General features: G+C 52.5%; 7 protein-coding genes and 1 non-coding gene across 11 annotated transcripts; 3 read left to right on the forward strand and 5 right to left on the reverse strand.

Annotated features, from left to right (window-relative positions):
* Positions 1–1,352: 1,352 nt before the first annotated feature.
* On the forward strand, positions 1,353–2,659 carry NCU14020. The gene is made up of 3 exons (XR_897769.1): positions 1,353–1,445; positions 1,522–1,635; positions 1,689–2,659. It is a non-coding gene; the product is annotated as a ncrg113 (non-coding RNA).
* On the reverse strand, positions 2,576–6,608 carry NCU03175. 2 transcript variants are annotated; one of them, XM_011394801.1, is made up of 2 exons: positions 6,030–6,608; positions 2,576–5,900 (listed from the first exon to the last, which is right to left on the reverse strand). In XM_011394801.1, exons 1-2 carry the CDS (start codon positions 6,076–6,078, stop codon positions 2,959–2,961), a joined length of 2,991 nt encoding a protein of 996 aa, XP_011393103.1. In that variant the 5' UTR covers positions 6,079–6,608; the 3' UTR covers positions 2,576–2,958. The 2 variants fall into 2 exon arrangements, with proteins under 2 accessions (XP_011393103.1, XP_011393102.1); XM_011394800.1 differs by having other exon boundaries at positions 2,608–5,897; positions 6,030–6,136.
* A 366-nt stretch (positions 6,609–6,974) lies between these two features.
* On the reverse strand, positions 6,975–10,655 carry NCU03176. 3 transcript variants are annotated; one of them, XM_011394802.1, is made up of 4 exons: positions 10,004–10,655; positions 9,743–9,846; positions 8,193–9,646; positions 6,975–8,135 (listed from the first exon to the last, which is right to left on the reverse strand). In XM_011394802.1, exons 2-4 carry the CDS (start codon positions 9,819–9,821, stop codon positions 7,374–7,376), a joined length of 2,295 nt encoding a protein of 764 aa, XP_011393104.1. In that variant the 5' UTR covers positions 9,822–9,846; positions 10,004–10,655; the 3' UTR covers positions 6,975–7,373. The 3 variants fall into 3 exon arrangements, with proteins under 3 accessions (XP_011393104.1, XP_011393105.1, XP_011393106.1); XM_011394803.1 differs by lacking the exon at positions 9,743–9,846; XM_011394804.1 differs by lacking the exon at positions 10,004–10,655 and having other exon boundaries at positions 9,702–9,795.
* Positions 10,656–11,238: 583 nt separating this feature from the next.
* On the reverse strand, positions 11,239–12,810 carry NCU03177 (sco1). Its single transcript, XM_959490.3, has 3 exons — positions 12,402–12,810; positions 12,101–12,310; positions 11,239–12,007 (listed from the first exon to the last, which is right to left on the reverse strand). Exons 1-3 carry the CDS (start codon positions 12,606–12,608, stop codon positions 11,576–11,578), a joined length of 849 nt encoding a protein of 282 aa, XP_964583.3. The 5' UTR covers positions 12,609–12,810; the 3' UTR covers positions 11,239–11,575.
* Positions 12,811–12,990: 180 nt separating this feature from the next.
* Positions 12,991–15,463, forward strand: NCU03178 (hypothetical protein). Its single transcript, XM_959491.2, has 2 exons — positions 12,991–14,290; positions 14,455–15,463. Exons 1-2 carry the CDS (start codon positions 13,294–13,296, stop codon positions 15,198–15,200), a joined length of 1,743 nt encoding a protein of 580 aa, XP_964584.2. The 5' UTR covers positions 12,991–13,293; the 3' UTR covers positions 15,201–15,463.
* A 645-nt stretch (positions 15,464–16,108) lies between these two features.
* On the reverse strand, positions 16,109–16,921 carry NCU03179 (hypothetical protein; the record flags this gene model as incomplete). The annotated part of the gene is made up of 1 exon (XM_959492.2): positions 16,109–16,921. Exon 1 carries the CDS (start codon positions 16,697–16,699, stop codon positions 16,109–16,111), a length of 591 nt encoding a protein of 196 aa, XP_964585.2. The 5' UTR covers positions 16,700–16,921.
* A 488-nt stretch (positions 16,922–17,409) lies between these two features.
* On the reverse strand, positions 17,410–17,955 carry NCU03180 (hypothetical protein; the record flags this gene model as incomplete). Its single annotated transcript, XM_959493.1, has 2 exons — positions 17,410–17,639; positions 17,904–17,955. The coding sequence occupies 2 exons, from the start codon at positions 17,953–17,955 to the stop codon at positions 17,410–17,412; spliced, it is 282 nt and encodes a 93-aa protein (XP_964586.1).
* A 909-nt stretch (positions 17,956–18,864) lies between these two features.
* Positions 18,865–20,861, forward strand: NCU03181 (acetylxylan esterase). The gene is made up of 6 exons (XM_959494.3): positions 18,865–19,195; positions 19,248–19,622; positions 19,752–19,909; positions 19,983–20,161; positions 20,236–20,570; positions 20,651–20,861. The coding sequence occupies exons 1-6, from the start codon at positions 18,990–18,992 to the stop codon at positions 20,694–20,696; spliced, it is 1,299 nt and encodes a 432-aa protein (XP_964587.3). The 5' UTR covers positions 18,865–18,989; the 3' UTR covers positions 20,697–20,861.
* The last annotated feature ends 1,712 nt before the right edge of the window (positions 20,862–22,573 follow it).

Raw genomic sequence — 22,573 nt, forward strand, 5'->3', positions numbered from 1 at the left:
GTGTGTTGTTCCAGGCCGGTCAGAGATCCCCCACGTTGCTGCCCGGACTGTCCTCAGCATCAACCCTGGACAGGACCGGCTGGAACCTTAACTTGGACACACTGAGATGCTTCCCTGCCCGCCTCCCCATGCGCCCCTCCTCGGAGACCCTAGGGTATTGCACACTGCCAGCTATAGCACCTCGCTCTGTCCAGCAGGGAAAGATGTCGCTGCCCGACCGCTTGTAAAGACCGTCACGACAAAACCACATCCGCCCTTTTTTTTTCTCCTCACCGCCTCACCAGGGCACCGGTCAACCTTTTGCCAAGCCGGCAAACTGAGCACTCGTCAATGCGCAATGGCTGAGGCGTCGTTAGGGAGTTGACTCGGGCGCCAATGGCTTGAATTGGTGTCGATTCGTTCAGCCGGGCGAAAGCCTCGTAGTCGATTGCTCAAGCCCCAGTTGGGAAAGGAAGCTGTAAGGTAGGGGCGTGTTCGTTACCGCAGTAGTACAGTAACGGAAGCATTTTTTTGGTGGCAGAAAAGCTTTGGGTTAGGGTTAGAAGAGATTCCCTTACTGCATTACTGCGGGAACGAACACGGCCTAGGTAGGTAGGTGTTGACGATACCCTCGGTCGTTTTCCCGGACTGGACAACACCCGACCTTATGAACGGTCCTCTCCACCACGCACTTGCCGTTCGGCAATGCAAGTTGACTTACAAGTGCAGGCACAGTTGTACACAAAGCACTGCAGAACGATATGGAATTCCCTTCCCGCTCGAAAAGGCACCAGGCAGAGGCGGACAGGAAGCACGAATGGAGGTGAACCCCGCCTGTTGCCATGAGTTTGAGACAAACGTCATGGGTCCTTCTGTTGGACTGAATCGTTCCTTCCTCTTCTTTGCCAGATACAGGCCAATGAGTCCGGCTGTTTGCCAATCGTTGACTTTCAATTTTCGTTTTCTTCTTCTCAGTTCCATGCCGACACAGAGCGCTGTGCGCCGACTCAGTATGCCAATCAGCTATCCTATCTCCTCCAGGCCAAATCATAACTGTCGAGCGCCTGACACTACAAAGACAGCCTAGCTTCCTCGAGTCGCGACAATGTATCTGCAAACAATCAGTCTGGCTAACACTGCTCAAACCGTCGAGAACCTCTTGATCTTTGCAAGGCAGCATGGTCGGACAACCGGAGCAGACTCGAAGCATCCTGTCACGGCATAACGGTCGTGACACGAGTAGGTCGGTCGATACGAAGTGGCCCGTTAAGACAATCTGAAGATGCGGCGTGCTAGTGTCGTTGCACAAAGAACGGGCCCAAGTCACAGCTCAAGGCACAGCTCATTACACTAACCATCAACAGACACTATCAGTACTAGTATGAAAAGAGAACCTCTAGCCAAGACGACCCTCTCCCAAAAAGTCATCGAGATTGGATATCGGCGTCTTCTTTACGTACAGTACAGTACGTACACGCTTGTTTCTATCCAGGTACTCTTCCTGCCTTCTTCACAACCAACAAGCTGACGCTTTCATCGGAGGCAAATACCCAAAAAGTCACGTTGGCTCGGATTGAGCGGCTGGCTGGATAGCCTGGATGTGAGGCAGCTGGAAGTTGGAATGGATCAAATCGATGCGTTGGCAGTACATGAGATGTGACGAAACTCATGCACCAGTGTTGCATTCTCCAATCGCTGACCTGTCTCAGAACCCCAAGATTCCAAGAGGATGGTTCAGGGCAGGCTGCCCACAACCCGCTTTAGCCCCAACCATGGTCTCATTCTCAACGTCGAAAATTGTCAAACAAGGCCCTACTTCTCACCACGGCCAATCTCCTGCCTCCTTCGTACCTCATCCTAATCGCATGGCCTCCACGCCTGTCTGACGTCGATGTCACCCACCGGGTTCCCTCTCACGACTCGATTCCCAAGTTCTGGATGCGAAATAGAACATTCTTACTGTGGAGCTTACGGTGGTTTGGATACCTGGTTGAATCGAAGATCCATATGAAGATGTCTGTGGGTATTCTTCCTGGAACGAACGCGAGAATGCCGTCTATAGGACTGCTCCTATATCTACCTCACCACGCATGGGATCCGAATCGTCAACGGTCCCAGTGGGGTTCATGATTTCATGGTGCAGACCAACCCAGTAAATGCTAATCATACCAGATTCGTTAGTAAAGCGGGAGAGGCATTGGGAGTTTGCGAGCCTCTTGGTGACAGCCTTTGATCCTCTTTGCCCGACTTCTCATCACCGGAAGATAGGCTTTGAAGGAAGCTCAAAAAGTACTCCAGTACAAGCGTACACTACGGTCGAGAAGTTGATTTCATCTCGATTAATTTTCGGAACACCGTCAACAAACTCGTGGGACGCAGTGAACTTCTGTCCTTTGTGGGTGTAGGTCACTCCACTCACATAGTGGCCTGAATGACTTCCAATGGATTGTTGCTCTTCCCCTCGCCGAGGCCCCCAATCCATGTTCCTTTGCTCTCAATGCTATATCAACAGCCGAGATATCAAGGCACAGCTATGGCTCTCACAACGAGATATGTCTGTGCTGAAGGCAGCATCGGTATGTGCCGATTCCGAACGTATGCTTGATAACAGAATATTCTTCGGTTTTTGATATCCTAAAGTGTAATTGATTCCTATAACCACAACATGCTGGTTTAATTTGATAGTATCCCGAACTCCAATGCAATGCTTTGACCACATCTAGGCTTTATATCGTGCGTCTGAAACATGACGGGTCGAACAACAAAGAAGTTGATACTCGTCAAGAAGATTGAAAAGGTTCGTCGCAGAAGTGGTACAGTAACACGCGCAGTAAGCCTCCCAGGACCCAAACAAATACGTCCACCAAACAATCTCATGATCTCATTAAACCCAAACATCATGACCATATCCTCATAATACATTTCTCATCATTACCACCATCCAAGATCATAGTAATCACACCTGCTGCTGCAAGATACTCAACTCAAAAAGGGTTGATCTAACCCCCCAAACTTAATCTGGCTTTTCCTCACCGTAAACCTCCTCGCCCTCCTCACGCCCAGCGTTTCCTCGCCCGCCACACCGGTACTGCCGCCGTACCCCAACCCAAACGTCCACCTCGGTCTCGTCTCCGGCACGCCCCTACCCACCCCAAGTTTTTCCTTCAACTCCTCCCTGCTGCGGCAATGCTTGAATGCCAAATCGCCCAGCAAGTCCTCATTCGCCAAATAAGAAATGATCTCAGCCAAACAGGTGACGCCATGTGGGAACCGAAACGGTTTCCTTGCGGGAAGCAAGGACAGCAGAGCCAAAAAGTAGAGTACGCACAGCGCCAGAACGATGGCGAAGGCGGGGAAGTTGGGGAACATCAGGACTTGTTCCTCGCTGGTGGGTACATTATCGTGATCATCTACCAGCGAGCCGGCAGGCTGCGTCAGTGCCATGAACATGCCGCCACCCAGGACGGGAAGCAGGATGAACAGGGTCGAACATGCCGAGGTGAAAGCCATGCGCCAATGTCCGTTCTTGAGCGCATGAAAGGTGGCCGTCACCGGACCGCAGGCTGCGTAATCAGCCAGCAGAGAGGCGTCGGCTGAGGCACCGCCTTTGCGGTTAGAGGAGGACAGGGCGGCCCACGGCTGGAGTATGCGGAGGTGCATGTCGATGGTTTGGAAGAGGAGATACAAGCTGAGGCCGAGCAGGGAAGGAAGGAAGGAGTAGAGGAAGTTGGCGGCTGAAAAGGCGCCCTGTACAGGAGCGGCGGGGAGGCCGGGGAGAAACCCCTTGGTGATACGGGTCGCGGGGAGGAAAGAGACGATGAAGAGCGCGAGGAGGAGGATGAACGCGCCGGTTAGGAGCAGAAGGAGAGGCGAGGTGCGCAGGCACCAGGGGAGGTAGCGGTAACGGCCTTGTAGGGAAGGGGTGCCATCTGAGCCGGCTTCCATGTCGTAGTCCTCTCCGGTCCCGGTGCCAGTTCCCATGCCCGTGCCGGTCCCACTGCCGCTGTTGCTGCCGGCGACGGGGTTGATGTTGATGGCGGCCATCAGACCTTGCTTTTCTTGAAGCTTGGTCATCCCTTTGCCGGTCAGCTGGTCGGGAAGCGGTACGGCGATGAGGCCTTGATCCATGGGACTTCCCAACGTGTACCATACGCCAGACCGGCCGTCCTTCCACGTCCAGTAACCCAGTCGGACGTTGGCCTGGTGGCGGAGCGCAAAGCGAATGCGCCCGCGGTTGCTCGCTAGCTGGGTGCCTCGGTATTCGTCCGCCGTGTTAGTCTCGGAGACGATAGCGATTATGTCGGCCAGGGATCGCGGATCCCACGCCAGTCCCGTTGATCGCAGCGTCGCAAAGTACCTCCAAAGAATGACGGTCGAGATGAACATCGCCAGATAAAGCGCCACGGCGGTCCACGCAACGCCCTGGACCGTGGCCCACATCCAGACATCATCCACGAAGACAACTGTGAACAGGGAACTAAGCAACGGGAGAGTCATCCCAAAAACCCAAGTAGCCAGGATCGGAACCCAAACCTTCCAGCCCCCAATAAACTGCGGCGGCCAGAGAAACGAGCGGGGATACATATCCTCGAACAGCGCGCCATCTCGCTCCCTGATGTTAGGCGAAGCCAGGTGCACAAAGGGAAGAATTCGAAAAGCGGTGATGATGATAAACTGCGCCCATAACAACAATAACCCGCCCAGGAACTGCGGCAGGATCCGAAATAGAAAGTAGGAAGACCCGTAGATGCTCACGTATCCCGTCAGTCCGTTTTGCATATGTGACCACACGGCCGAGAAAATCAGCGCGGCAACCATGAAGAGGCACATCAGCATGAAGGCAACCAGCGAGCGCGCTGTTAGGGGCATCGGGAGGAAGTCGAGTGTTGGGAGGCCGTTGGCTCGGGGCTCGCCTACTTTGGCTATGAGCGCGTCTCTGTCCAGCGGCCTCCATTCGTGCGGCTGCGCTGGCCGTGGGCCATTTTTTAACAATGTTGATGCGAGCGAGTCCGCTGAGACGGCGGGGTTCTTAGGCTGGAAGGGTGTTTGGAGGAGGCGTCTGTCTTCTTCGAAACGTTGTTTGAGTGCGGGATCTAATGTTGAAGGTTCAGTCGATTCCCCTTCTCGAGGTTGATGTCGTTCTTGCTGTTGGTGCTGTGCGGGTACATAACCAACAGGAAGAGTCCCTAGACCTAGCCCTCCTCCTCCTCCTCCAGCTCCCCATTCACTACCCGACGACCCATCCCCGGAGTAACCTGATTCTCTGTTCCCACGAGTGAGAGCTTCGATGGCGTACTGGACATAGGGCGTGTCGTCGACACCTGGGGTGACCACCCCAGCTTCCCTGGCGAGGTCGTCTTTAAAGTCTTGGACCGGGCCTGCTGCGAGCCCACCGTCTACAGGTAGACCCCCCGGCAATGGCTGGTATGGGTTTCGTTGCATTTTTTGAGGTTGTTGTTGTTGTTGCTGTTGTTGTTGCAGTCGAAAGGTTGAGGGCGGCAGAGGTGGTAAGTCCGGTAAGACGCGCGGTGGCCCTTGAATGACAATGGGGCTGGCATGGGCTAAATGGTCTCGGCTTATTCCTCCGGCAGTGGTTGGGGCTCCCGTCCCGTGGCCGTGGCGGCGGTGGTCGGTGGCTCCGCTATCCACTTGTTGATCGCTCGTGTTGTTATTTTCGGAAGAGGCTCGAGCGAATTCGGACGGAGGAAGAATAGTTGATGGTGGGTGTGAAACAGACGGCGTCGGTTGAGCAGCAGCAGCGGCTGCCGAATAAGCAGGTCTAGATGTGAACGACAAGTCCGAGTTAAGAGCACTACTACCGACGCGGCGTTCTTCCGGGTGGCCAAACGTGCCTCCGGATCGGTTCGACGGCGGCCTTGGATCGGCGGTGAGATACTGCGGATCTGGTGGGCCTCGGGCTACTAGTGGTGGGCAGTGCCAGCTGTTAGTTGCATCCAGCTCGCTAAAGATAAGGGAAAAAAAAATATTTCAATAATTGAACACTGCTTGGATTTGCCGTCAAGTTAGTAATATGACGCTGGTCTACATACGTGAATCAGGCTCTTCGGCATAATTGACATCTGTATTGTCGAAGTTCATTGCTCGGAGCTAGCAACAGGGGCAGGAACAGGAACCAAGAACCAGAACCGGATCCAAGACGGGATGCACGAATTGGGATTCGAGATTGTGGAGCTAGAGATTGAAGGTTACCTGTGGGAGGTAGCCTGTAGGTCAAGAACAAGGAAGATAAGCGCGCAGGACTCGCAGACGTCGATTCGTTTCTTGGTCCTCTTGAGGCGATGATGAGGATCCATCCAACTAGCAAGTTGTTGATGATGATGATGCTGCAGGCGACCTCTCTACAAATGTCGCGAATGCGTTCCGTTTGTACCTTTTGGCCGACTCACGCCCTGCTCGCCCTATGACAATGTCTGTGGAGGTTGGGAAGGACGTTGCCCGAATGGCTTCGTATTGCCCTCCGGTGGTTGGGCGAACCGCGACCAGCCTTGCCAGCCACCCGCTTTCGTTCAACGTGGACATCGGTGGTTTTCGCGCTTTTGTTGGGCCTCTGGTGTCTCTCGGTATTACACGCTATGTAACGCGGAAGGTTCAACTACATAGTTGATTTATTTCGAGATTTGAAACAGGTTCAGACGATCCAGAGCTGTGTGCATGATGGGCCGAGTCATCTCTTTCAGGCAATAAGATCAATCATGGAGGACAGAGATTTGAGGACAAGAGGGAGGAAAACTGAAGAGGGAGGAGACATGGACCACAATAAGTGAAAGCTATCAAACGTGTCTTGGCATTGAGAATTGGGCAATTACACTATTAACACAGTGCCCTCATAAAGTCTAGTAACTAGAAGTTGAGATGAACTGCAACGGCGTGTGCAATGCGGGGGAGGCTTCATCAATCGGAACTCTGCACATTGACACGCAGGCATCACTTAGAAGGTACGTACCTGTGTCACAACGCCAGTTGAAATACAACGTGAAGTAGACTTCGACAGTAAATCTTGACACTCACGGTGTGAGCATAGGGCTCTAACTATGCATACAAATCTGTAAATCACGCATGCTTGTAGATACACCGCTTTCCCATATCGAGGGAACTACCAACTGCTACGCTATGCAGGCCCTGGCTGGCCATGCAGGTCACGTCAACGCCCTCGCATCGCACGAAGCCGTCGAGCTGTAACGTGCGACTGTATATGTAAATATGTAAAAAGCCCAACAGTATATAAGTCGGGCCACTCGGCTCCGGGCTTAACTACTGACGTTATGAGCTGACCTTAAGCAACCTGTTCCTCTTCGCCTGATTATATTCCTCCTTGATAGTTACCAAAATCAGGTCGTATTTTCTGTTTCATCTCGAGAGCCTCAGAGGCCTCATCACTGCTCAACAAACTTAAGCCTGCAACGAACGTTCTCCGGCAACTCCTTTTCTGTGATAAGCCCAAGGCGTACACAGTCCGCCCAAAAGAAAAAGGCCCTCTCCTGCGAGTAGCCCAGGTAGTCGAACGCATCAGCCTCCTCTTCCGCCTCAAGCTCCTCGTCAGGCACGCTGCCTGCGGGCGCCGTTACCACGTCTTTCGCCCCGTCATTCAGTCCGGGAATCTTCGCCTGGATGATGCCCCATACCACCCATTGAGCGCTGTTGGCAACCCGCCAGAGCCGGGTTTCTTCCAAGAGTTCCTTAATCCTCTTCTCCGACTCGGCTTCACGACGGGCGTCCTCTTCTTTCCACCCACCTGGCGGCACGCGGGCGTCCAACATGAATTCCACAATGGAGCTTGCCGAGTTGGTGCTCTGAAGCATGCCGGGCCTAGGCGTCTCCGCGCTTGACGGTGTCACCGATGGTGTTGATACACCAGGTACCGAAGGGAACTTCGGCTGGTGGTCCACGTAGGCCTTGATGAACCGCCGCTGCTGTTCGAGGGTTGGATACTTGGCAGCGTCGCAAACATGTGGCGTAACAGGGTCGTGATAGTTGTAGGTCCATTCGGAGAAGTGATTGGCAAACTCCAGGCCGGCCAAGTTCGCTCCGGCATACTCAAAATCGATGACGATCAACTGCTTGTGTTCGTTGGCGGGCTGCAGCAAAGGCGACTTCTTATCGTCGGGCCGAATGCGCAAAATGTTACCGTATTGAGTCTAGATTCTTGGTTAATAATTTTTCTCAGTGAATAACAGGATATGCGGTGGACCAACATCATTATGGGCAAAGACCAACTTTTCCCTTATTTTGGTAGGGCTGCCATAATAGTCCTCAAGGAACTTGCGGTACTTCTGAACCATCTTTCTGAACACGGGCCACTCGACACCGCAGACGAAACCCCTAGTCTTCCAAGTCTCCTTGTGGCGAGTGGATTCTTGAAGCTGGGCTGCAACCTGGCTGTCGAGGTACATGGCCGTCTTCTCAGCCTGGTCGAGCCACCTATCCCAGTTTCTCCAGACACCAGGACCTTCATCCTTTTCATGCTCAAGAAGCTCAACGCCGTCATGGAGTTCTCTCATGCGTTTGGCGATTTGTTTGGATGTCTCAGGCTCACGAAGATTCTCTGGCGTCAACGTGGTGGAGTTGAAATACTGCTCGAAGCGGCCGTTCAAAAAAGTACCGAGCAACCGAGGGCCAATCTTCTTTCTCGCCAGGCGCTTGAGAACGCCCAATTCGATTTCTCGGTCGATCAAATGCTCAACTTGCGGGCCGTAGACTCTGAGCAAGACCTTTTCCGGCTGTCTCTTACCCTCCTGCGGAGGCAAAATAGATTCAGGGGGCGGTGACACCACATACACAGCGTTCGTCAGCGCTCCGCTGAGTCGCTCAACAGAGATCGTCTCACCACCGTTGAGCGGAATGCGCCTCCACCCCTTTAACCTAAGAGTGTGTGCCAGCCTAATGATCTCGTTTTTGAACGTCAGCCAAGCCTGCTTCTCCTTCTCTTCCCTACGGCTGGCTTGTGAAGGCGTATCATCGGTGGTCGCCTTGCCGCCCGAGTAACTCATGGTCTTCGAGTTGTCGAGGAACACGTCACAGCTAGGAACAACGACATCGCCATCAAAAAATTCCGTGTCGGAAGAGGCTGTGCGGGCAGGAGGCGCCTTGAGACTCCTCCTAGATCGTCTGCGTCCGAGACGGGGGCCTAGCTGCGGGACCTGGTCTAGGCCGAGAGCAGACATGCCGTCATTGAGTATCTTTTGCAGTCTGTCCAAAGAAACCTCGCTCGAGTCTGAACTGACTGAATCCGAACGAAGGCGGGTAGGCGAGGAGACGGTAGGCTCTCCGTTCACATGGATGGGTGGTGTCTTGCGCCGTCGAAGAAGCTTCCCTGTCTTTCTAGTTTCCCTCTTGGTCTTTTCATGCTGAATCCATTCCGCCACTTGGGCGACCAGTCGCTCACTGATCCGGTCTATCTTGTTACGGTGACGACCATGTGGACCGTGTGCCGGAGACTCATCCATTGGGGCAGGTGATGCAGTCAGTAAAGTCGGACTGCCGGAGTTGTCGATGTCCGCTTGGCTGGTACCTGAAGCGAGTGAGGTTCTCGATGGGTTTGAGGTGGGTGCAGGTCGGCCACCAAGTCTTTTGGCTACGCCCGCAGAGAACTGTTTCTTAACGTGGTGCTCTTCCACAGAAGGAGTCTCAGGTTCCGCAATCTGCACAGCTACGCAAAGTCAACCACAACTCTCTGACCCGGGATAAACTTGTGTTATATATACGGAAGTTTCAGAGATTGGCAAAGTGAGCTTTGCCCACTCACCCCCTTGCTTCCCTTGGTAACACGACATGGGCTGGAATGCCCACATCCGCCTATTCATCTGATCGATATCGTGATACATGAGACGAACAATGCTCACATCCAGGCTGCCGTTTTCACCGTCAGACTTTTCTGGTAGCGAGAGCTTATCTTGGGGTGGCACACGATAAAGGGTGGCTCACTGTACGTGCATGCATCATGGGTCGTACAAACAAGTCTCAAAAGAAAGAAAGAAGCAAGAAACAAAGAGAGCGAATCACCAACCTTTGGAAGATGCGCCCGAAGAGTGTACTCTGTCACTGTCGCCTTCATATTTGAGTGCCGAACGTCTGGGGCGGATCGTTGGCCCGTTGACAGACCCGTTCGTGGATTCGTTAACGGAGGACGGTGCCGACATGGTATTGGATGAAACAGATGGGAATTTTGCCCAAACCAGCGTAACTAAATGGAGGTCGCGTTGGTCGAAATCAAAGCGATATGGCGCAATTGAGATCAACTGTCGAAGTTTTCTTTCGAGACTATTACGGGCTGAATATATATGTCGTCTGCGACCGCGACCTTCCGAGCCGACCCGTCTCTTTCTTTTCACGCGGGGCTCCACACGGGTGAGACGATACACTAGTCGGCGACTCGAGTGGGTAGTGTGTGCCTGGAAGGCGCCTGGAGCGGGTGCGTTTATCGCCCTGAAGCCGCGAAGATCACGCCGGCGATGAAGTGAAGAGGGATAAAACCCACGCGGTCTATTGCCTATGAAATCTCAGCCAAGATCGTAAGTGGTAAATATACTCTGATATGAGATACTTTACGAAGGCAAAGAAAACAGATCAAATGGCGAGAAGTGTTAAAGTGTTGTTTAAAGACAAGATGTCTGATTGATGCGTTTCGGGCTCCACGGTCCAACGAGTCCTTATCTACCTTAGTAGTGTACGACTGCCCAACCATGCATGTAAGTCGTCTTCCCTCTTTCACATACTGTACCTTACGTATGACCTGAACTTTCCGTATCACTTATGGAAACAAGGAAGAGCAATCTCCTCAACACAGCAAATAAGACATAAACGATAGGATTTGGAGTGACTGCAAATGCACTCGACGTGGGGGCACCAATCGCAGGAAAGAAGCAAAAGAAATCCAGGGCCCTTTCTCGTTGGCGCAGTGCAAGGGAGTAGGCGCCGCCAATGGTTGGGACATCCATTGTCACTGCAGTCAGGTAGAAAGAAAATAAAGAGAAAGGCACGAATGGAAAGTCCCACTACACTACGGCGACCCCACCTTCTGTTACCACAGCTTTGGAAAAACCGCACGTGCTGACCATGACGTAACATCCGATAAGATACGGCAGGCTCCGTTGCCGAGTAAAGTACATAGGTAAGAGTGTTGGTGTCACGACTCATGGTTGACACGCGACCAGTTTGTACCCCATATCCTTTCTCTTGATCCCCATTACATCAACTACTTGATGAAACACAATCAATACGTTGACTGTTATGTCATGCCATGTTAAGGTTGCCTTACAAGTTGGCTTGTAGCTGCAAGGTCGCTAAGGACCTTAGTTCGTATTCTAACATACCATTAAGCATTCGACTTGGTCATCGAGCCCAACTGGCCCATCTTGTTATGCTTGAAGACCGGGATGCGCAAAGAACCCGAAATTGTCTAAAGTGACAAAAGAGATCCGAGCCCGCCCGACGCATATCCAAGAACTTTGAGGCACCATCGCTCGGTATCGCTGCCCGACAGAAGAACTCCTTCAATGTATAAGTACCGCAGTCGATGTATCGTACACGTTTTCTACACTCTGTATCTTTTACTTTTGTACTAAAGCCAGATGTCCGCCTAATCCTTCTTCCACTTACCCTGCCAATCCTTCATGTGGTCCAAGATCACCTTGGCAGCCTGGTCAGGCGAGTGTTGGCGGCCAAGGGCCTCAACGAAATCACCCTCGGGATCCATCAGGTAGAAGTAGATGCTGTGGTCGACGAGGTAGTCCTGGCCAGGCTCGACCTTGGAGGGAGTGCTGAAGTAGACGCGGTACGCCTTGCACATGGCCTTGATCTGGTCGTATGTGCCCGTCAAGCCGATGAACAGGGGGTGGAACTCGGCCAAGTACTCCTTGAGCACCTGGGGGGTATCGCGCGCCGGATCGCAGGTAACAAAGACAGGCTTGAGAGCGCCGGGACGCTCGGCCTCCACCTTTTCGAACATGGCCGCCATCTTGTCAAGCTCCTCGGGGCAGATGTCGGGGCAGTGGCTGAAGCCGAAGTAGACCTGTACAAAAGTAAAGGATTTGGTCAGCGAGCTTGAATGTGTGAAAGCGCAGTGGTTTTGTGTTGCAACAGATTGCGTCTAGATCAAACTAACCAAGGAATAGCGACCCTTGAGATCCTTCTCCGTCACGGGCTTGCCGTTCTGGTCGATCAGCTCGAACGGGCCGCCGACCTTTGGCCTGCCAACACCCTTGGTCGCATCGGCTATCCTCTTGCGCTGCATGCGCTGCTTCTCGTGCTCAAAGTACCATAGCAAGCCGGCGCCGGTGAGGACGAAGAGAAGGCCGGCCTTCCAGGAAAAGGGCTACCCGCAACAGTCGCTAGTGTCAGCTGATTGTTGTCGTAGGGAATGTTTGAGGCGGAAGACGCGTCTAGTCGACGACACGCGGACGTACTCCCGAACGGTATTTGCTCTTTGCTTCCTCGACGGTCTTATAAGTTCTGCGTTGCGCCACTGGCTGATGGAGCTGGGCTTGGAGTCTCGGGACGGTAGGCCGGGTGGTTGTAGCTGTCGAGATGAACCGCTGGCATTGCCTCGCGGGGGTCCTGGAGAGGACACTGGAAAAGGTGCGCATGGGCGCAATGGCGTGCGACATGTTCATTCGCGCGGTGGTATTGTTCGTCGTGGTTGACAATCAGAGTGGATTCTCGAATGTTGACTTCCAAAACTCAGACGCGGACCGGATGACAAATGACCGGCGAGGTGACCTGGAGGGCTAACGGAGGAGTGCGGACTCCAGACGGCTTGCAGCGCAAAATCTCCCCGCGCAATGCGGGCGGCAGTCGGCACGGCCTGTGCTTAACACTAAAATAAAAGCTTCCAGGTCCCGTTTCGCGGGATCAAAAATAAAGTGGGGCACTGAAGCTCAGGGTCGTCGGGTTGACACGCTATGCGCTTAGCGAATATTGCCAAGCCATTGGTATCATGTTAGACGCCTTTGGATCGCGTCCACTCACAAACCATCTTGATCCCTATCCTGATCCCAATCTTCACGCCAGGGTCACTATCATTCAAACGGTATCACCCTTGGCGATATTGCTCAAGCGTGTTGCCGGTTGAGCTTCGTTGCTTCGGTAGTCAAGTGGCATGAAGATGCCGTGCGTCGATTGTTAAGCACGAATCCCCCAGCGTTTTCTCTTCTCTGCACTGCCAATTTAGTTCAGGTTTGCCTCCAGGTTGGCACCTGCACCCGTAGTTTGGTGAAGTGGCGGTAGCTGCCACTGCCACTGCCACGCAGGTTGAGTAACGATTGCTAGCACTTCACGTCATTTCCAGAATCCACCAGGATGGCCTCCTCATTTTCAAATTCCTTCTTTACTCTTGAGCCGGCCGCATCAGAGGCAGCAGCCAGCCCAACGACGGATGAAAGCGGGAGACAAACCAGTCCTTCGGTCGCCGAGAGTGATCAAACAACTAAAAGCACCAACACCAGCAAGAACAAAATGTCGTTTATCAACGATGCTTCACAACAAGGTGATCGTCGCCTCTACGGTGGCTCCGAACACTCTAGTAGCGACGAGGACGGTGACCATATAATGGGTGATGATAAATTCGGCTCACCAGCAACTATGGCCAAGTCGCAGACGACATCATCAAAAACACCAAAGTCGAGGAGGCGGGGTACTGCAACTACCATCAAGGCACCCAAGCGGGCACGGACAGCAGGCGGAGGGGCCAGGAAAGGCACGGCCAAGGGAGCAGCAACAACAACAGGAGGAGGCGGAACCAGGAAGAAGATCGACACATCAGCGACGACTCTACCTAGCGAATTCGACGACGGAGGTAGTGCAGCCGGTAGCCTAGCCGGTGGGCAAGACGGAGGAGGCAGCGGAATGAGCGAGTCCGACAGCGGCCCCTACTGTATCTGCGGCGGACCCGACAATCATCGGTTCATGATAGCATGTGACCGTTGCGAGGACTGGTTCCACGGCGAGTGTATCGACATGGACAAGTACACGGGCGAGAACCTGGTGCAGAGGTATATCTGCCCCAGGTGTGAAGTCCCCGGCCGTGGCTTGGTTACTCGGTACAAGAAGATGTGCTCGCTCGATGGGTGCGACCAGCCGGCCAAGATTTACGAGGATGCCAGAGAGGAGCGCAGCATTTTCTGCTCGCAGGAACATTGCAATGCATGGTGGGATCAACTGGTTGCTACGCTGCCACGAACAAGAGAGGTGGGCATGGACAACTTAACTCGGCAGGAGTTTATGGGACTCTTGAATTCGCCGGATAGTAAACCCGGCCATGATGATCCGCCATGGCATCTTGGGGATGAACCTTTCGGTATGTGGCTCTCACGTCATTATACTTCATCCATCAGTCAACCTTCACCTTCTCGCCCCACATATCCCAACCTATTTCCCACTCACATTTTTATCACACTCTTTTCAACCCACCAACCCACACCCCTTTCCCTCCAGGTACACCAAGCTAACTCACCCTCACAGGCGTCCCCCCAAATTTCTGGAACACCGCCGACCTCTCGGTAGTCCTCACGCCAGAAGAGCGGTCCATCCTCGACCGCTCCGCCGCCGACCGCTACGCTCTGGGCGAGGAAATTGGGCTCTGCAAGAAGATGCTCCAGCTACTCGACATGGCGGTGAAGCGACGCGAGGCGGCCATCATGGCGGGGAAGGGCACGGCCAAGGATCTGTGCGGCTACGACACGCGGCTGGACACAGTCGGGGCAATTCACGCGTTTAGTGTCTTTTTGAAGAGCGACGAGGGAGAAGCGATTTTCAAGAGGGGACGGATGGACGCGCCTACAGATTTGTTGGCTTTGTTGTCGGAATCTGCGGTGCGTATCAAGAGTGAGCACGAAGATGAAGATGACGAGGAGGACGGCGACGATGAGGAAGATGAGGAAGGTAGTGTCAATGGTGTCAATGGCTGGGCCCGCCGCAACGGAATCAACGGTGTTCCTAAAATTGACCCCCTGACGGCAGGTATGTGCACCAAGAAGAAGTGCAAGCCACACTCTGGTTGGATGGGGATCCTTTCCAAGAATGTTAAGCACACCATGAAGGAGCTCGCGGCGGAGGCAAAGGAGAAGTTGGATACCGAGACAAGGGTTCGCGCTAGTGCGGCGGGGAGGTACAGGAGGAAAATGAAGGAGGATAATAGGGTGGTGGTGCTCTATCGCAGTTCGGATGAGGAGATGAGTGATGAAGATGAGGAGATGGGTGGTCAGTGAGTGATATATCAAAAGGCGGTACTGTCGCTTGGAGAGGTCATTGCTATCGTTCTGGATCCGTGTGGATGTCCATCTCTTATGGTCAGCGAAACTACACCATCGGCCGGCGTGGAGAGCCGGTCGTACCACAGATATCATTGAAGGTGTTTATGCGCCTTGACCCTTTGCTAGTACATTCGTAGCAACATAACACATGGAACATGATTGCTCATAGTCTGGGATATATCAGAGGATATAGACAGGAATGAAAGGAGTGAGTAAAGCCTGGCTAAGCCTTTGATGAATATGCCAGATGTTACAAGCCGCGGGGCCCGTCTCGCCGTCTTTCTAGATAAGGCACAGTGCGATCACATAAGAGAGGAGAAGCAAGAACCGAAGTAAAGGATGTTATAAATTTCCCCAATCATTTTTACCAACTCTAGGTCTGTCCTTGAGAACTTCACTCTCGTGACCACATTCCCCTGAGTGCCGTCTTCCTTCAATAATTGAACGTGCTTGTATTGCACCTTCTAGCTGGCGGTACTGTTCTCCGACGACCCGACGTTGTACTCATAAATGGCGAGAGCTCGAACACCGTGCACACCGAATATCGCTAAATATGCTCCCTTATGACCCCCCAAAAACGCCCAAATGATTTCCATGACATGTTTTGCTGATGGTCGCGGGACCTGGTTCCTTCTATCTGTTTCATGACCTGGAAGATATCCTCATATTTTCCCGATGTGTGGCTGTACTGTTGTTGCCTTTGTTGCATGAAGTTGTATATCATATTCCGTCCTATGTGGTATTCTCTTTCTTCCATTGCTGGCTGGCACTCTGACCCGTAATATGGCTCGTCGTTGGTGAGTTACCCGAAAGGATAATTCATCTCCCTTGAGTCTCTGACCCTTCTTCTGATTCCGACTTGCTCAACTCCTTTGCCTCCCAGAGCTCGAATGATGATGTCCATGACTGCGATGCGATGAGTGACGATGCCCATGTCCATGGCGATGATCCCTTCGTGACGCACCGCTCCCCGATCTCTCCAACTCGCGCTCTAGATCCTCAGCGCGCTGACGAAACCCGGCCACGATTTCCCGAATATGGGATATACGATCAAAATCCAGCTCAAGCTCGTCGATCTGGGCCATGAGGCTGTGGTACCGCGCAATCTCGCGGTCGGCATTATCGACCAGGTTGCCGGCGCGGTCGTACACCTCCAGGTTGACCTGCTGGGACTGCTCTGTCAGATACTCGAGCTGCTGCTGGATTCGCTGCATGACCCGGTCAAAGTGCCGGCCTAGAGCGGCCAGAGAGGAAGGGTCCATAACGAGCAGGCCTTGAGATGAGGCGCGGCTCGCTGCGCGGGACGAGGTCGATTCGCCTCCTCCTCCTCCGCCGCTGCCCCCTGCGGCCGCCACGGTTTGCTGGCCATGTCGTAGTAGTTGTATCTCTTCATTGCTGAGTCCTAGTTGCGTGTCAGGCACGGCATTCCCCGGGACGTGTGAGGAGGTCGACATGACGGAGGAAGACGGCTAGGTATGTACCACAATGCCGCAATGGTCTGTCGGGATACGCCGCAGGGAGACCGGTGCGGTGGCGGTTGCGGATCCGAAGATCTGCTCCCCGCGTTGGAGCTTAGGTACGGAGGTATGTTACCAAAAATAGAGGATCGCGAATCGCTAATCGTGCTGCTTCGTGGTGTATTGTAGGCCAATGGAGAATTCAAAGCCAGGAATGGCTAGCGTCCCGGCGGGCGGAAATCGGTAGGTCGGTAGAGCGTAGTATGATGCGATTGGACTCGGGGCTCGGACACGGTATCGTCGAGTTCGGCGTCCAATCGCGAAAAGGGGCCGGAGTCCCACGCGGGGACACGGCGCAACGGGGGTTGGCAGAACGTGCAAAGTTCTCGGTTTCGATCTCGAAAAACTCGGTGCCTCTCATACATGGAGGTCGGAGCTGCTGCTGCTGCTGCTGCTGCTGCAAGGCGATGCGCCAAACCGCTGTTTACCGAGGGACCCCGGGGGTTGGCACTGCGGGGTAAGCGTAGTAGAGATGGTCTTTGGACGGCGTGTCTTGATTTTTGAACCTGTTGACATTTGAATTTCACAAGCTGGCACGGCATCACCACTATTTCGAGCCTCGTCGACGTCCGTTGCACGCGCGGCTTCATTGTCCTATCTCGCGGGTGGAGGCAACCTTATCTAGATACGCGTTATAATCGAGCTCATCAGAAGCAAGGCCTGGGAGAAATAGTAGCGGCGGGCGGGAATCGGAGGTTCGCTGCGACGATAAATGTAACGAGGATGGCCTTCAAGTTCGGGTTCGGTGTCGGGGTCGGTAGGAGTTCCCAATGCCTTCCCTCCTCCCCTCCTCCTCCTCCTCCTCCTCCTTCTTGTTGGTGATACGCAATCCGAAGTGAGCCGCTGAAGTTGCTGCCCTCTACCAAATCCCGCCCTCCTTGAACATGTGATGATGTCGGTACACCGTGACCTTCCTTATCGTGGGGATCGTGGGGTATAGGATGTAAGTAGGGTGGTGGGATCTGACGCCGTCAACGAACCTGACCGTCTCTTCACGCCTGCATACCGTTATGCCTTCCCGAACAATCTACGACGCGCTCCGAGACATGCACGGTGCTTCCCGTTCGGTTTGAATATGAGAAGGTTCTGACGGTCCCGGCTCTGGGCAGGACTAGAATTTCGGCGACGGCCTTTTACTTACTTTCCAGTTCCTCTGCTGGGTGTTTGAGGAAGAAACAAGTGCGCGCCTCCATGGACAGCAGTTGATTGACAGGTACAGGTGATCAGCGAACCGAGCGAAACGGGCAGGTGGTTAAAATCTGGCAGACAAGATTAATCGACCCCCTTGTTTGATACACCATCGGCTGCCAAGTCCCCCCACTACCAGACTTGAGTGTGTTACCAGCCAACCTTTGGGGCGCTTTCCAAGCCGGTCTTGAAACTTGGGCATCTGGCAAACAAACATTCGATAGCTGCGGCGATGAGTGTCCATGGGTGAACACGATCTTTGGTTGCATCCACACATCCGATCGAAGCACGACACGATCAACCTCTGTGCGCCACATCTGGACCCTCGCGCGCTTTGTATATGTGCGTATACGAGCGATTAGACGTCCGCAAAGCCTTTGGGCTTTAACGAGACTCGTCAACCGGAATTCCATCGGTATCATCTTGCTAACGGTACCCTCTGGGTTCTCAATCGGGGCAACCGGAGCGCCCTCTTCCGAGGTCAGCGGCACTCCAGGATATTCGCAGTCACACTGGCGTTGAGAGGGGATTATAGGAAGATTGTTAACTATCCCGTCGAGTTCGGCACATCCTCATTGACCTGATAGATTCCCTTAGGTACGCAAGGCGCCTTGTTCTCATGTTGTCCGACTATAGTTCATGCCGGTTCGGTCAAACCCGTGACCCAACAACAGTAGACAAAGCGCATGTGCCGGTGACCGCAGTGTAGCTCCATGGCTATGAAGCAAGACGAGGGATGCAAGGCTAAGGCAAAAGCTACTTTGTTCCCTTTAAAAGGTCAAAATATCACATCGAGCGATGTGACACCGAATGCAAGACTATCGGGCTGGCGGCAACGACATCCTCTTCTTCCGAACCGTAACGGTTCGATCCTATGAGCTCTTGACCCGGGCTGCTCCCTCCGAGGATATAGAATGAGATCATCCGCTCCTTCTCTCTCAGATATGTCATGTCGGGTTTTCCCTTGTAGACGAACTTGAGTTCCCGGACCAGTATCATTTCGCTGCCCGCTCGAGACATACAGAGAGCAGCATTACCTATGTGGTCATTCTCAAGACTGGCCGTCTTTGGCCTGACTTTCTTGTCAGCCTCGGCCACTATTCTCCAAAATGGTCAACCACGGGTAACCAACTTCCCCGACACGCGGATTGACCCGTCGTCATACTCCTTCAGCACGCACCCACGAAATGCGAGTGAGATTTCCTACAAAGGGCGATGGGATTCCAAATATGTTTCCTGGTGGTCGTAAGTCGTTTGTTAACCGATATCATGGACATAGGTTCTAACGGACATATAGGGCTCCCGGAATCCAGTTCGGATATACCGGGCAAATAGTGGCAGTCACTTTTGGAAATTGGACCAGTGATGGTGTTCTTGTTGGGTACCGCATCTCCGGCCTGGATTGGATCTTCACCAACGTCACGGCGGGCGGTACACACCTCTTTGTGTCTCCAGAGACCCCAGGGTCTGACTTGATGGCGCCCATAAGTCCCTCAATCTTTGAGTTGCGAGTGACGAACTGGGCATATGGAATCCAGATCGAGTCCGTGCACGTTGCCAAAGGCGAAAAGCTGATCAGAATTCCTGATCATGGTCGTCGTATCGAGGTCATCGGTGACAGTCTTGCCTCGGGAATGTATACCTCGTACGAAGGACTATCGAGCTGGGCATAGTAAGTCTCGTTTCTCTTACACAAAGGCGTCAATGTTCTGGAGAAGGGTTTCCCGCGGAAACCCCCCTGAAAAGCGTTGAGCTACAAGCTTGACACATCATGGCAGATACAACTAACAGGTCAAAACAGTGGACTTGGTGCAGGTCTTGGAAACACAGAATATAGTATAACTGCATATCCAGGCATCTGCGCGGCAGATCAAAACTGCTGGGGCAACCCTCACGGGCAGGTCCATCAGTGGTTTTATACATCGGATACGAGCCCCAGAGCCTCTGTCATGTATGGAGGTACTTTTGGAACCTCATCGTGTCTTTGAGACCCTAAGCAAAAGATCTGGATACAAGCTAACATGTGTTCCAGATAACCCCGAGCCATGGGATTTTAGCAAGCGCCCAGCCGCCGACATAGTCGTCATCAATATCGGCACCAACGATCAAAACTCACACAATAACGTTTCCACAACTATCTACATCGACGCTTTAACAAGAATCATCCAAGGGATCCATGGCAAGTGGCCCAAAGCCCAAGTCGTGGTTATGGTATGTCCCGCCTCAATAACTCCATTCCTTAGGTACTTTCCGCACCCCACTTACACAGATTCTCTCCTACATAGTCTCTCTGGTTGGGCTTCTACCAATCCGGCAACACCTACCTCCCCAACGCGCCCCAGGGCTTCGTGAACGAGATCTACCATATGTACAAGTGGTTCAACTCGGATGACTACCTCCGGAACCCGATCGTATACGATGGAGTGACAAAGAAGACACTGCAAACCGGCAAGAAGACCAAGCCCTTTGTGCACTACTTCAATACCACGGGCATCATGCAGCATAATGATATCGGGCCCCAGTGGCATCCTACGGATGTAGGGGCTATCAAGGTTGCTAGTCATTTGCAGCAGTTTATCAAAATGACTTTTGGGTGGGAGTTTTATGCTACTGGGCCTCAGTAAGTTTCTTTCTCCTTTTCTTTTCCTTCAACCTTACAGACCGCCAGCGACATTGCAATGCTGATATACCTTTTTGTAGGGTCTTCCACGAGACGGAGTATTGGAATGATGAGTCTGGGTATTGAACCAGACGTCTGTGGCTGGGGGAAACGGTTAGAGTGAGTCGTGCGGGTATACTGGTCGGCACAACACGAATGACGGACATTCCTAACTACATCGTTGCCATCAAGGTCTTACGTTGGATACCTCAACTCGTGTACCTGATAAGCTAGACTCGTCGTGAATACGCCAAACTCTACTAGATCTGATGCTGCTGATGTCGTGACACTTGGGCCAACGATCTTTGGTCTAATATGACTAGATGCTAGACTATCCTATATTTCTGCCCTGCCAACCGTTTGTTTCTTTCTTTTAATTTTTTTAACTCTTTTTTTCTATACCATACACTCATGTTCTATGCTCACAACAATATTCGAACCCTTACATATCACCACAAATGTATACATGTTTTTTTTTTTTTTTTTTTTTGATAATCATTCATTATGCCGTATACGCCCCTTTTCGATTGTAACTGAAAATGATCAGCCTTTGTTCACTAGGTAGTTTTGAAACGAAAGTCTCCAGAAAACGCCAGATCGTTCTTCAAAGTAGAGGTAGGCAACTTCTAGATCCTAGATATACCCAGAATTCCCATTAATGAAGATTTCACGTCTTATCCGGAATTGTAAACACTGTGCTTCTCACACGCTACACTCTTTCCATCGCTAGTGTCCATAAATCCCGTTGTTGTCTATGATAACTGATAAACTTCCATCAAGGAGACCACCCGACTGGTTCACAAACACCACCGGCCGTAACGGACAGGCATAGACCTCATCACATCACATTATGAAGAACGCCCCCTTTGGTTCCAGGCTCAAGCTAGGCTGAATTAGATATTGACATGGAATTCCTATTGCACGATGGACGGATACTCACACCGTATAGGATGCATTCCCATCCTCGTTTGAACACTACCAAACCATATCATCCCATCAACACCGTTGGAAGAAAGGAAAGAAGAAAAAAGGAAAAAAGAAAAAAGGGGAAACCGAAAATGATAAAGTCAACGGCGATCTTCACTTCCCTTACCTACACTTGCACTGTCCCGTCCGCATATATATGTTCAGCTGGGTTTTGGTCAACCGGGAGTTCGGAACGGCATGGATGGGACTGGACTGGATTATACTAGTTGGGAGATACTGCACCTCACGCAGTGGCTTTTGCTCGCTGTACGCTTCCCATCCTCTGGAGTGTGCCATCGTCCCCTCCCATCCATCCCATCATGTGTGTTTATGTCGTTGTCAACGTCGACGTATCTAGAGGTATGTGGTGTTTTCGATGCTTGCGGAGCCCGTGCGGCGTTTCACATATTCACAAACCTAGCTGATACCTACTTTGAGCCACTCAGCTACCCCTATGTATGGATGGATGGATGGACCTGCATTTGTTTGGAATCTGGTGTGCATACTTCCAGATACTCAGAGAGCATGAATGAGTATGGAATAACTGTTAATCCCCTCATGACCAAACTTCATTTCCTCATCATTTCATTTATCTTGCCCCCTTTTTCCCTCTGGCTTGGACACTTCTCAAGTGCGTGCCTTGAACGTCACGTATGAGGAAGCCAGCCACGGCACTGGCATCGGCAATAAAGACCAAAGTCGGGAGGGATCCTCTGGTCATCAACCTCAAAATACCACGTCGATCGGATATTGAAAGTACACTAGAGGTACGGTAGCCGGTAGGTAAACAGGTAGGCATCGCATGTAACAGACTGACAATTTCCAAAAATACCTATGTACCCATAGTACTCGCTCCCTTGCCCGGCCAGGGGCCGGTCGATAGCATAACATTGGTATCCTCGGAGGAACGTGGGGGGTGACAGTGGCACTACTGTAGGATTCTCTTTGCCGTTGGCGATGGAGTTGACAAACTTGATCAGGTCCAGGGAAAGTTTCCA

The sequence above is a fragment of the Neurospora crassa genome, linkage group I, assembly GCF_000182925.2.
Source record: "Neurospora crassa OR74A linkage group I, whole genome shotgun sequence".
Classification (NCBI taxonomy): domain Eukaryota; kingdom Fungi; phylum Ascomycota; class Sordariomycetes; order Sordariales; family Sordariaceae; genus Neurospora; species Neurospora crassa.

Coding starts and splice junctions, on each gene's coding strand:
- NCU03178 (XM_959491.2), top strand. CDS start 13,294: ATGGCCTCCTCATTTTCAAATTCCTTCTTTACTCTTGAGCCGGCCGCA. Junction 14,291..14,454: donor TCTTGGGGATGAACCTTTCG/GTATGTGGCTCT, acceptor TCACCCTCACAG/GCGTCCCCCCAAATTTCTGG.
- NCU03175 (XM_011394801.1), bottom strand. CDS start 6,078: ATGAACTTCGACAATACAGATGTCAATTATGCCGAAGAGCCTGATTCA. Junction 5,901..6,029: donor TGCCGAAGAGCCTGATTCAC/GTATGTAGACCA, acceptor GCCCACCACTAG/TAGCCCGAGGCCCACCAGAT.
- NCU03176 (XM_011394803.1), bottom strand. CDS start 10,136: ATGTCGGCACCGTCCTCCGTTAACGAATCCACGAACGGGTCTGTCAAC. Junction 9,647..10,003: donor TTCGGGCGCATCTTCCAAAG/GTTGGTGATTCG, acceptor GACTTTGCGTAG/CTGTGCAGATTGCGGAACCT. Junction 8,136..8,192: donor TGGTCTTTGCCCATAATGAT/GTTGGTCCACCG, acceptor CCAAGAATCTAG/ACTCAATACGGTAACATTTT.
- NCU03177 (XM_959490.3), bottom strand. CDS start 12,608: ATGAACATGTCGCACGCCATTGCGCCCATGCGCACCTTTTCCAGTGTC. Junction 12,311..12,401: donor AGAGCAAATACCGTTCGGGA/GTACGTCCGCGT, acceptor TGTTGCGGGTAG/CCCTTTTCCTGGAAGGCCGG. Junction 12,008..12,100: donor TCAAGGGTCGCTATTCCTTG/GTTAGTTTGATC, acceptor ACTTTTGTACAG/GTCTACTTCGGCTTCAGCCA.
- NCU03181 (XM_959494.3), top strand. CDS start 18,990: ATGTGGTCATTCTCAAGACTGGCCGTCTTTGGCCTGACTTTCTTGTCA. Junction 19,623..19,751: donor GGACTATCGAGCTGGGCATA/GTAAGTCTCGTT, acceptor AGGTCAAAACAG/TGGACTTGGTGCAGGTCTTG. Junction 19,910..19,982: donor AGCCTCTGTCATGTATGGAG/GTACTTTTGGAA, acceptor CATGTGTTCCAG/ATAACCCCGAGCCATGGGAT.